We start from the raw sequence: 12,922 nt of genomic DNA, 5'->3' as shown, positions 1-12,922 counted from the left end.
TAGTTTGATCTTGAGAGAGGAGAGGGAAAAGGCTGCTTTGTGAAAACAGTAATTCCATAGAGACTGGTGGTATTAGGAATATTTTATTTTTGGGGTTTAGAAATTCAGAAGACCTAAACACATGTTGATGTGCTCTTTGCCCATGTATTAATGAATTTAAAATATGTTGTTGAGCCCTGACTGGTGTGGTTTAGTGGTTAGAAATTAGACTGTGCACCAAGGGTCATGGGTTTGATTTCCAGTCAAGGGCATGTACCTGGCTTGCAGGTTGGAGTGTGTGCAGGAGGCAATCAATTGATGTTTCTCTCCTCCCTCCCACCCACTCTCCTTAAAAATGAATGGTAAAAATATTCTCCAGTGAAGATTAACAACAAAAATAATAATAAAGTATATGCTGCTGATTTAATGTTAAGTTTGTATATTGACTTCTGGTTTGGGCTTCTTTAAGCTGTATGTATATATTGAATCAAGTTAGTTAAAAATATTTAATCTATCTTTTCAACTGACATACAATATTTTGAAAATATTATTTTGAAAAGACAGCTATTATTTTGAAAGTAACAGATGTATTTAATATTTTTGTGATTGTACAAATGTTACTGGCAAAAAAGTCTTTGGATCATAAAAAGTGTTTGTCAAATGTATCTTTTTAGTTTGGTCTAAAAATGTACCATCTATATTTTTGGTGAGTATAATTAACAAAAGTAGTTCAGATGAGAGTCTAAATCTGAAATGATGAAGCTTCTGTTCTTAAGACAGTGCTTTATTTATACTAGGCATCAGAAAAAAATAGCTGGAAATATCATTTGAAAGAATTCTTATGTTAATTATGGGATCTTTCAAGAACTACCAGCTTCAGCCCTAGCTGATTTGGCCCAGTGGATAGAGCCTCAGCCTGCGGACTGAAAGGTCCTGGGTTCTATTCCACTCATGGGCGCATGCCTGCTCTGCGGGCTTGATCCCCAGTAGGGGTGTGCAGGGGGTGGCAGGTCGGTGATTCTCTCTCATAGTTGGTGTTTCTCTCTCTCCCTGTCCCTGTCTCTCAAAAATCATTAAAAATATGGTGTGTGTTTAAAAAAAAAAAAAAGAACTACCAGATTCAGCAATGACTATGCCTTTTAAAGAGTCTTAAAAATTTCAGAGCTGGGAAGAGACAAGACAAAGTTTTGTTTGGTCTTCCTTAAATCTATACATGAATGGAAAAGGATGTTTTCTTTCCTTCAGCTTTTGCATTAAAATTTTCATTTTCCATGGTATTTACTACATGTTGTATGAAATTCATTGTTAAAGGATTTTTTTATTTTTAAATAGGCAAAATCATGATTTCATACAAACATGAGATGAACACATATAAAAAATATTACTAAGCGGATTAATAAGAGAACCAGTAAGAAGTTAAAAGTAGCCGAAACCGGTTTGGCACAGTGGATAGAGCATTGGCCTGCGAACTGAAAGGTCCCAGGTTCTATTCATTTTGCCTTGATAGAACACTGGCTGATACCCTATTTCTTTCATTTCTTTATTGCCAAACTTCTCAATTGAATAGTTAAGGGGTTTGGCCTCCACTTTTTCATCACCTGCTTTTACAGTAAACTCCTGCACTCTAATATACTATAATTCGCCCCTGAATCTGAAACAGCAGCACTCTCCCATTCAATCTCCCATAAAGCTTAGAATGTACTAGTAATAGGCATTCAGTGAATATTAGTTGAATAATGAATGAAATAGTAGCTTTAAAAGACTATCACTGAGCTCTAGCTGGTTTGACTCAATAGATAGAGAATCAGCCTATGGACTGAAGGGTTCCAAGTTCGATTCCAGTCAAGGGCATGTACCTTGGTTGCAGGCACATCCCCTGTGGGAGGTGTGCAGGAGGCAGCTGACGATATTTCTCTCTTATCGATGTTTCTAACTCTCTAACCCTCTCCCTTTCACTCTGTAAAAAAAATCAATAAAATATATGTAAAAAAGAAAAAAGAAAAGAAGAGCCCTGACTGGTTTGGCTCAGTGGTTTTAGATTCCCCCACCCCCGGTAAGGGCAAGTACTGGAGGCAACTGATTGATGTGTCTCTCTCACCTCCATGCCTCCTTCCCTCCCTCCCTCTTTCCCTTTCTCTCTCTCTTCTACTCTCTCTGGAAATCAATGGAAAAAATGTCCTTGGATAAGGATTTAAAAAGAAAAGAAGAAATCTGATAAGAAACTATTATACCTAAATTCAGTCTAACTGGATGCTTTTGTAAAATGAGAGTTTTAGTGTGTTTTTGTTTTTTGAGAAGCCCATGGTTTGTGTCAGATTCTGGAAAGAAATTTAATATATGTGTTTTAGAGAAAGTTTAACGTCTCAAGGAAAATTTTTAGCTAAAGCATCTTTTCTGTTTTTCCTATCAGGAGAACTCAGACCATTCTTTTCCCAGTGCAGTGATACTCAGACCTTAGTTCTTGAACCCCATGTAAGCCTTTCAGCAGCTGTCTTCTTCTAAGACCTCCCTTGTTTTAACCAGATTATGCTATGATAGGGTAATAACCATGCTGCCTTTGGTTAATGATACTGATATGGTACCAAAGGGATATTCTTTTAAAAATATCAATAGCAGTTGCAGCTTTGATCAATTGATTTCTCTTTAGTTATTGTAACAAGTATCCTTGTTTAACAGTTAATATTTTTGCTTTAGCTGTCTAGTAGATAGTATTAATTTGCCAAAAGTTGTTTCAAGTTTTCTTTGATTATAGTAGAAGTCTTTTTTATCTATTGCTAGTCTATCTTATATAATTTATTGTTAATTGAAAAGGTTGGTTAAAGCAGGAGATTAAAATGATACATACACACCATAAGCATTTTATTTCAGCTTAAAACAAATATACATTTATTCACCAACCTTATGATGTATTAAGTATGCGCCTGCTGATTAGAGTTCTTCATCTTTTTGGCATTAATTACATCCTGTGATGCATTGCTTAAAACTTCCAATTACAGTTTTTCTAAGTGGAGTGAGAGCTCTTAGTTACTTGAAACAATGCGTATTAAGCTCCTCCTAGATTTTTTAATTTGCTCCAAGCTTATTTATGTGTTTTACCACACTTCAATATAGAACAGTTTATTTATTTTTAATTGAATATATTGGGGGGAAGTTGGTTAATAAAATTATATAGGACCATGCTCTAACCACTAACCAGGGGTCTTCAAACTACGGCCCGCGGGCCACATGCGGCCCGCAGAGGAGTCTGATCCGGCCCGCCAGGTTTTTTGGGCAGTGAGCGCAGCCGAGGTGTTACAGTAGGAATTAGTAGTTCATATAGTCCGGCCCTCCAGCTCTCTGAGGGACCGTGATCTGGCCCCCACTTTAAAAAGTTTGAGGACCCCTGCCTAAACCATACTGGCCAGGACAAGGCTCTTATTCTCTCTTTTTACTTTTAAAGTTTTTTGTATTTTTTTTTTAATCCTCAACTGAGGGTACTTTTCCATTGATTTTTAGAGAGAGTGGGAGAGAGAGGGAAAGATGGAGAGACATCGATAAGAGAAAAACATCGATTGGTTGCCTTCTGTACGTGCTCCCACCAGGGCCCAGGCCTGGGAGGTGCCTGCAACCGAGGTACGTGCCCTTGACCTAATCAAACCTGGGACCCTTCAATCCACAGGCTGGCAATCTCTCTGTCCATTGAGCCAAACTGGCCAGGGCTTTATTTTTGTTAATTCTCAACCAAGGATGTTTTTTCATTGATTTTTAGAGAGTAGAAGAGAGAGGGAGAGACAAAAAGAGAAACATCGATGTGAGAGAGAAACATTGATTGGTTGCCTTCCACACTTGCCCCCCGACCTGGGCCAGGGATCAAGCCTACAACCAAGATACATGCCCTTGACCAGAATCAAACCCAGGACCCTTCAGTCTGAGGGCTGACGCTCTATCCACTGAACCAAATCGGCTAAGGCAAGGCTCTTGCTCTTGATAGATTAAATAAAAACCCCGCTCTTCATAGATTGAAAGAAAAAAAAAGTTCCCCAGGCTATCTACTCATCCCTTCATTCTCCTCCCACATTGGAAAGTATTTCATATAAGGCTACTTTTATTTTTTTCTTGGGTTGCATTTTATGAAATGTTTTTTTTTTCTTTCAGGTGCCATGTATAAGTTCTATAATCCTTATGCTTTTTTAAACCAGAAATCTTAAGCATGTATTTTTGAAATGTGTAGTGATGTGGAAAAATAGCATTTATATCTTTATAATTTACTAGAGATCTGATGCATGAAATTCGTGCAAGAGGCTCAGCCTTTGCAGCTCTGGTGGCTTGCCTTGGCCCTCACAGCCCCGGCTTCATCTGGAAGGTTGTCCGGCTATCCAGTCTAATTAGCATATTATGCTTTTATTATTATAGATAGACACTTCCTGCAGTATGGATTAGTACACATTTTGGTGTTTTGGTTTTCCTTAATAAAATTCCTTTGTGACCCTAGCTGGTTTGCTCAGTGGATAGAGCCTGTGGACTAAAGGGTCCTGGGTTTGATTCTGGTCAAGGGCACGTGCCCAGACTTTGGGCTTGATCCCCAGTAGGGAGTGTGCAGAAGGCTGCCAATCAGTGATTCTTTCTCATCTCTCTCTCTTCCTCTCTCTTTCTCTCTGAAATCAATAATAATATGTTTAAAAAATGAAATAAAATTTCTTTGTGTGCTTCCCATTCACCCCCAGCCCCAGGTTTCTTGCAGCTGTATTTGAGCTGGGAAACCTGAGAAGAGGTTAGAAATAGGAAATTCTAGAGGAAGAAAAAAGACCTTTGATTTGGACAGGAAGAGCAAGTAGCAAGGAAGGTCCTAGTAATGAGATAATATTTTAGTTTGTGAAGCAGAGATGGGGATAATATTTTTTAGATAGATACAGAATATAAGATGACCAAGAGAACATGCTTTCTGAAATAAGGAAATGGTTTGATTCTAAGATTAAAGTTTCTAAAAGAGCAAATAGCCATACTAGAGGCCCAGTGCACAAAATTCATACATGGGTAGGGTCCCTGATGATCAGAGCATATCATAGCAAGCAATGGAACTGGTCGGTTGAACTCCCTAGGGGACACTTTGCATATTAGACTTTTTTTTTTTTTTTTTACAGAGAGGAAGGGAGAGGGATAGAGAGTTAGAAACATCGATGAGAGAGCATCATTGATCAGCTGCCTCTTGCATACCCCCTACTGGGGATGTGCCCACAACCAAGGTACATGCCCTTGACCGGAATCGAACCCAGGACCTTTCAGTCCACAGGCCGACGCTCTATCCACTGAGCCAAACCAGTTTCGGCTATATTAGGCTTTTATATATATAGATTTTTTAGAATATTTTTCCTCTAATCACTAGTTTTGTTTAGAAAAAATACAAAACAAAACCTGTGGATATATCTCAGAAATTTTGTACAAATTTCTCTTACTGTAACCCTAAATATGTGTATTTTTCCTCCCTCTAGAATCATCCTGGAGAGACATGAATATCTGCAATGATATTTCCTGACAAGAAGATAATAGAAGGAAAGGAGATCACCAGTTAGCAGAATTTCAAATAACCAGGATTTTTTATTTAATACCTCCAACTGCAGACTTCTCTTGCCTACCTTTAAATCAGAGATAACTACAATCAAAACCCAGACAAGGCAAAAGAATACTTTTCTTCTATATCTTTTGAGAGAAAAGAAATTACAATGTCTAGGAAACAAAACCAGAAGGGTAAGAGTATATATGGGCATAAATTGTTAAAAGCATAGTTGTGGAGTAATGTTCACCATTTATATCTGTATTTTCAAAAAAACATTCTCTTAATATGTTTTGAATGGTTATACTTTACCTGTGTACAGTATTACTGTTAGTTATAACTTTTTATCATGACAAATTAATTTTAGAAGAGTACAGAACATTCATAACTTTATCTGTTAACGCATTAAGTATCTGTAAATATTATTTTACAGCTTCGTGTATTACTACTTTTGGAATTCATATAACAGTTGCTTTTATCTTAGAAACCTAATAAATAGGAGTATACTTGCAGGATGCCTCATGAAAATGTACTTTTTGGAGAGTGAACATATATTAGGGGGAATGCTAGGAGATAATTTATTGCAGGATATTCTGTATCCTTTGAGTTGATGTTTCATTGGAGATAGGAAATGAAACGAGAAAATGCTTTTAGATTTTGATTCATTCTTTAGCTTTCCTTCTGGGATAATTACTCTAGTTTCTTGTCAAAAGTAAAATATAAGGTACAAAGAGTCAAGAAATATCAAGAATAATTATAAGAAAGGGAAGTACAACAAGACTATAAAAAATCACTTTTTAATTTCCTAGAATTGCTCCAAAAAAGTTAAGGGACAAATTTTACAATAGGACTAGAACTGTTATTCACAACTGGAATATATTTATTAAGGGAATGACCATAGCTATTCTGGTTCCCCTCCCCTCATTCAATTTAATTTCCAATTTAATGTTCTTTAATTGAAAATAAAGCTGTAGATACAGATCTCACACATTAAATATGAAAAAAATGCTTTTAAACTTAATTCTGACATTGCAGTTAAAAACCTCATTATAAGAACAATATATCAAAACTCCTTTTGGTCTTGAGAACTGTTGTTTCATTGTATAGTAAATCAATATCAAGAAAATCTGGGCTCTAAGGAACTGTTTAGATTCCTAAAGAAGCTGAACTGTTCTATGGAATGGGATTCATCAACTGAAAAGTTTTTATATCCTTTTTGTTTCTTCTTCAGACTTTAATTTCATCATAATTCAGTTTGCTTTTCCCCAGTTATGCTTGAAACACTGATATCTGTTTTCCTTCTGCAAATGAGAAACAACATAGTAAAAACAGGATTCCAAACTTTAAAATAATTTATTCTAAAAGGTTAGCATTTAATTTTTCCTAAAGAGTTAACTTTAGCAGATTGCTTTGACCTCTAAAAACCTAGTCTTTGTTTATTTCATGTCTGTGTTTTGCTAGAGTTATAAAAATGTCTTGATTACTATAGCTTTATAGTATTCTTGAAGTTAGGTAACATCAGTTCTTCAACATTGTTCTCCTTCAACATTATGTTAGCAATTCTGGATCTTTTGGCTTTCCATATTAACTTGAGAACCAGTTTGTCAATATCCACAAAATAAATTACTGGGGATTTTGATTGGGATTGCTTTTAATGTATATTAAATATACTTGAGACCCGATGCATGGATTTGTGCAAACGGTGGGGTCCCTTGGCTTGGCCTGCAGGGATCGGGCTGAAACCAGCTCTCCGACATCCCCTGCGGGGTCCCGGATTGTGAGAGGGTGGTTCTTGGGTGATGCACACTGGAATCCACACTGGAATCTGGCTCCTTCCTCTCTGGCTTGGTGATGCACCCAAGAACTGCAGCTGCCAAGTCACCGCAGCTTGGCAGCTCCTGTGTCGAGCGTCAAGTGCACATCATAGCTTCTTAGTTACTGGTCATCTGCCCCTGGTTGTCATTGTGCATCATAGCTACTGATCGAACAGTCAGCCGGTTGATTAGACTTTTAAATAGAGTGAATTTGTGTGTGTGTGTGTGTGTGTGTGTGTGTAATTTCAGAGTGGAAGGAAGAGAGAAACATCAGTGATGAGAGAGTATCATTGATCGGCTGTCTCTTGCACACCCCATACTGGGGATCAAGCTCACAACCAGGGCATGTGCCCTGACGAGGAATCAGTAAGCTCCTAATTCATAGGTCAGTGGTCAATCATGAACCACACCAGCTGGGTTTAGGATTGCTTTTAATCTACATAACAAGTTGGCAAGAACTGACATCTTGATAACATTGAGTCTTCCCATTCACAAACATAGAATGTCTATTTAGTTCTTTTCTTCAAAGTTTTGTAGTGTTCCTCATATAGGTCCTATGCATACTTTGTTGGATTTATACCCAAGTATTTTTGGGGTGTTAAATGGAATTGTGTTTTTTATTTTAAATTCCATGTATTCATTGCTGTTACAGTGATGGACTTTTGTATATTGATCTTGTATCCTGCAAAGTTGATATAATCATTATTTGTTCCAGAAGTTTTATTTTATTTTATTTTTTATTTATTTATTTATTTATTTTAAAATATATTTTATTGATTTTGTACAGAGAGGAAGGGAGAGAGATAGAGAGTTAGAAACATCGATGAGAGAGTCATCGATCAGCTGCCTCTTGCACACCCCCTACTGGGGATATGCCCGCAACCAAGGTATATGCCCTTGACCGGAATCGAACCCGGGACTCCCCAGTCCCCAAGCCGACGCTCTATCCATTGAGCCAAACCGGTCCCGGCTTGTTCCAGAAGTTTTAAATAACATTTATTTTTTGAGTTTATTATTGACATTAAAAATTTTTATTTTTAGAGAGAGGAAGGAAGGGGGGAAGAGAGAGAGAGAGAGAGAGGAGGGAGGGAGGGAGGGAGGGAGGGAGGGAAGGAGGGAGGGAGGGAGGGAGAGAGAGAGAGAGAGAGAGAGAGAGAGAGAGAGAGAGAGAGAGAGAGAGAAAGAGAAACATCAATCGGCCCCCACGAGGGATCAAGCCTGGGCATGTGCCCTGACTGGGAATCTAACCGGTAACCTCTTGGTGCACAGGATGATGCTCAATCAGTGAGTCATACCAGCCGGGCTATAATTGAAAATTTAAGCTTATCAAAAATAGAATAATATGGCCCTGATTGGTTTGGCTCAGTAGGTAGATCGTCGGCCTGCAGATGAAGGCTCCCAGGTTTGATTCTGGTCAAGGGCATGTACCTTGGTTGCAGCCACATCCCCAATAGGGGGTTTGCAGGAGGCAGCTGATTGATGTTTCTAACTCTATCCCTCTCCCTTCCTTTCTGTAAAAAAAATCAATAAAATATATTAAAAAAAAATAGAATGGTATGGTGCACTCACCAATAACCATAATTCAGGTCTGATAATTAACAACACATGGCCAATCTTATTTGGGTATATTTTAACCCCCAGTGGATTACTGTTATTATTATTTTTGTTTGTTTGTAAATCCTCACCTGAGGATATCCCTCCATTTATTTTTAGGGAGAGTTGAAGAGAAAGGGGTAGACAGAGAGAAACGTTGATGTGAGAGAAATACATCGATTGGTTGCCTCCTGCATGAGCCCTGACCAGGGCACAAGCTGGGAAGGAGCCTGCAACCAAGGTGCGTGCCTTTGACTAGAATCAAACAAAGGGCTCTTTGGTCCTCAGGGCGATGCTCTATCCAACTGAGCCCAACTGGCTAGGGCTATTATTATTTTTATGTTCAAGGATCTCTGAACTTTTTTATTGGCCTTCTGCCCCCTCTCCGCCCCCGCCAAGGAGTACCCCAGAATTTTGGTATCACTGATCTTAGATACCACTTTGCTGTCCACAGTCCATGAATTGCATGGAGTTGCTGTTGTTCAGTCATCACCAAGGTGGAAGTCCTTCTCTTCTTCCAGCAGGCAGTGGTAGGTGGCGATCTCAGCTTCCAGCTTGACCTTGATGTTCAGCAGGGCCTTATGCTCTTGGACCTGGCACTTTCCCTTTGCCCAGGTCTGGGCCAGCTTTGACTCCAGCTGCAGCAGGATCCCATTGAGCTGCTCCAACTGCATGGCATAGGGCATCTCCACCTCCCACAGGCTGTTCTCCAAGCTGGCCTTCAGATTTTTCATGGAGTCCAAGTTGACCTCCAAGGGCTGGACTATACATCTCAGCCCATGAGTATCATCTCAGGAGCGCCTATCTCAGCAGTCTGTGACCAATAATTGTCTATCTGGGACCATTACTTGTCTAGCTCCTCTCCTTTCCTCAGAGTCAGCTCGTCATACTGGGCCCAGATGTCTGCCACGAGGTCCTGAGATTTGGGGGCATCCAACTTCCCGGTCAACACAGAGTTGGCAGTCTGGTTTGGTGGAACATTTACTTCCTCCTCATGCTGCTGCTTCATGAAGAGCAGGTCCTCCTTGAAAGCCTTGCTCTCTATCACCAGCTGCAGCCGAGTGATATTGATGTCATCAGTGACCTTATCGAGACCATTGATGCCACTCTTCATGGACTAGCGCATGAGCAGCTCTGTCTCATACTTGACTTTGAAGTCAGCAGCAGTAGGACAGGCATCATCAGTCAGCAGAACAATGTGGGCTTTTTCCACAGAACTTTCAAAAAATCTGAGCCCTCAGGTCCTCAGTGATCTTTGAAATAATGACCCCAGTCTCTGACCTAGGGTCCCTTCTTCTCCAGGTGTTCCTGAATTTGATCTCTAGTCTCCAGTTATCAGCCTCCAGGCTTCTCACCTTCTCCGGGTGGGAGGCCAGGCGGTCATTCAGGCATTGCATAGTCTTCTCACTCTGGATGCTCCCTGTGCCCAACAGACCCCCAGCCATCCCTACATCCAGGCCCCCAGACCTTCAGCTGTCCCTCACACTGGTGCCCCTGCTACCTTCATGCCTGGTAGATGCTGACTGTGCTGCTGATTGCCGGGCCTGGTCCCTGGGCAACTGCACTGAACGTCCAGGGCCCAGTAGTTTGTGGAGTCGCTGGAGTGGGTACTGAAGCTCAGGTTGTTGAGGGAGGAAGGCAAGAAGCTGAGACTCTGGTTCAAGTCACCCCCCCCCCCCCCAGTGGATTATTTTAAAGCAAGTCTCTGACATCATCTCAGGGAAATACTTTTTTTTGTTTTTTAAATATGTTTTATTGATTTTTTACAGAGGAGGAGGAGGAGGAGGAGGAGGAGGAGAAGGAGGAGGAGAAGGAGAGAGAGAGAGAGAGAGAGAGAGAGAGAGAGAGAGAGAGAGAGAGAGAGAAACCTGTCAGCTGCCTCTTGCACACTCCCTACTGAGAATGTGCCCGCAATCAAGGTACATGCCCTTGACTGGAATCAAACCTGGGACCCTTCAGTTTGCAGGCCGACGCTTGTCCACTGAGCCAAACCGTCCAGACAGGAAAGACTTTTTTTAATCCTCACCTGAGGATATGCTTTTACTGATTTTTTTTTTTTTTTTAAAGAGAGAGAGAAACATCGATGTTGAAGAGAAACGTCAATCAGTTGCCTCCTGTATGTACTTGACAGTGGGTTGAACCTGCAACCTAGGTATGTGCCCTAACCAGGAATTGAACTTGCAACCTTTTGGAGTATGGGATGACACTTGAGCACCTGGCCATGGCTCAGGGACTTTTTAAAAAGACATAAAAAGCACTAATCAGAAAGAAAAAGAATGTCACTGCATTACATTAAAATTAAGAACTTTTGTTCATCAAAAGGCACAGTTAAGAGAATGGGAGAAGAAATTTGCATCATAATTTAAAGAACGGGACTACTATAGACCAGTAAGAAAAAAGTTAATTCTGCCTTCTAACTCTGGGCAATAGTAGGCATGCCAGAAAAAAAGAATATCAAAATGGCTAATAACATGTAAAGGCACTCAGTATTTTTTGTTGTTGTTAATCCTCACCTGAGGATACTTTTTCCATTGATTTTTAGAGTGAAAGGGTGGGGGAAAAGAGAAAAACATGGATGAGAGAGACACATCAATTGATTGCCTCCCACATGTGCTCCCTATTGGCCAGGGGATCAAACCTGCAAGCTAGGAACACCCTTGATTAGGAATTGAGCCCGTGACCCTTTGGGTGTGAGGGCCAACATTCTAACCACTGAGCAACACCAGCCAGGGAGGAACACAGTCTCTTTAGAAATGAGTGAAATGCACATTGAAATGATAATGGGATGTGGTTCAGTTGGTTGGAGTATTGTTTGGTGTACCAAAAGGTTGCAGGTTTGATTCCCAGTCGCATGCATACCTGTGTGTGGGCTCTATCCCTGGCCCTGTCAATCAGAACTATGTGAGAGGCAATAATACCGAGAGAGTGAGTATGTGGGGCAATGGAAACTTTTAAAAAACTGCTAGTGGAAGTTTAAGTTGGTATTTTGAAAAATTGTTTTGACATTATGTACTAAAGTTGAAGATAGACATACCCTTATGACTAGGTTGTATTTCTGGGTATATTCGGTAAAAAGGCATTCCCAAGTATGTGAGGAGATTGTACAAGAGTATTCAAAACAGCATTATTTGTATTGGCCAGAAACTAGAAGCAACCTCAGAATAAACAATGGCATAACCAAACAATGAAATATTATTAAGCAAGAAAAATGAACAAATTATTTACTTTAAGAACATGCATGAATTTTACAAACACAATGCATCAAATGTTGAACAAAAATAAGCAATGCATCAAAATTAAATACATGTGGAGTTAGTCCTTTTTAGACAAAAGCAAAGCTATACCATAATACTTAGCTATGTGTTTTTAGTTGGTAGCAACTATAAAGAAAGGATGTTTAGTTACCTTTGGTGGAGGAGCTAAAGGACGGGGGGGGGGGGGGGGGGGTACATGAGGAGACTTCTGGGATATTAGAAATGTTTTCTTCCTTAGCCTGATTAGTAGTATTTGGGTTTTTATTTCGTGCTAAATTATCAAGCTGAGATACTTTATGTGTATATGCACTGTAAACGTTATATTTCACAATAAAATTGTTTAAAGAGAAAATATTTTCTTAGAAAAGAATGGGCTTAAATAAGTGTGTTATTTAAGTGTAGCGAGTTTCCTACCTTCACAGTATAACACTTAAAAGCTAAGGTTCTGCCGAAACCGGTTTGGCTCAGTGGATAGAGTGTCAGCCTGTGGACTGAAAGGTCCCAGGTTCAATTCTGGTCAAGGGCATGTACCTTGGTTGCAGGCACATCCCCAGTAGGGAGTGTGTAGGAGGCAGCTGATCGATGATTCTCTCTTACTGATGTTTCTAACTCTCTATCCCTCGCTCTTCCTCTCTGTAAAAAAAAAAAATCAATGAAAGCTAAATTTCGCCTGGCCAGTGTGGCTCAGTTGTTGAGCATTGACCTGTGAACCAGGAGGTCACAGTTTAAGTCCTGGTCAGGGCACATGCCCA

General features: G+C 39.9%; 1 protein-coding gene and 1 pseudogene across 2 annotated transcripts in view; one reads left to right on the top strand and one right to left on the bottom strand.

Moving 5' to 3' along the window:
• The window catches only part of SPATS2 (spermatogenesis associated serine rich 2), an 84,361-nt gene that overhangs the window by 24,160 nt on the left and 47,279 nt on the right, over positions 1–12,922 (top strand). Inside the window, exon 3 of the mRNA XM_084877433.1 lies at positions 5,448–5,703. Within this exon, the coding sequence (XP_084733559.1) occupies positions 5,679–5,703 (25 nt within the window). The 5' untranslated portion in view covers positions 5,448–5,678. The remainder of the gene's footprint in view (positions 1–5,447; positions 5,704–12,922) is intronic.
• LOC311618811 (keratin, type I cytoskeletal 18-like) lies at positions 8,866–10,656 on the bottom strand (annotated as a pseudogene). Its single transcript has one exon. The product of its transcript is annotated as a keratin, type I cytoskeletal 18-like (transcript).

This window comes from Pipistrellus hanaki, assembly GCF_964339955.1.
Source record: "Pipistrellus hanaki genome assembly, chromosome: 3".
In the NCBI taxonomy this organism is placed as follows: domain Eukaryota; kingdom Metazoa; phylum Chordata; class Mammalia; order Chiroptera; family Vespertilionidae; genus Pipistrellus; species Pipistrellus hanaki.
This window is presented reverse-complemented; position numbering and strand designations above follow the sequence as displayed.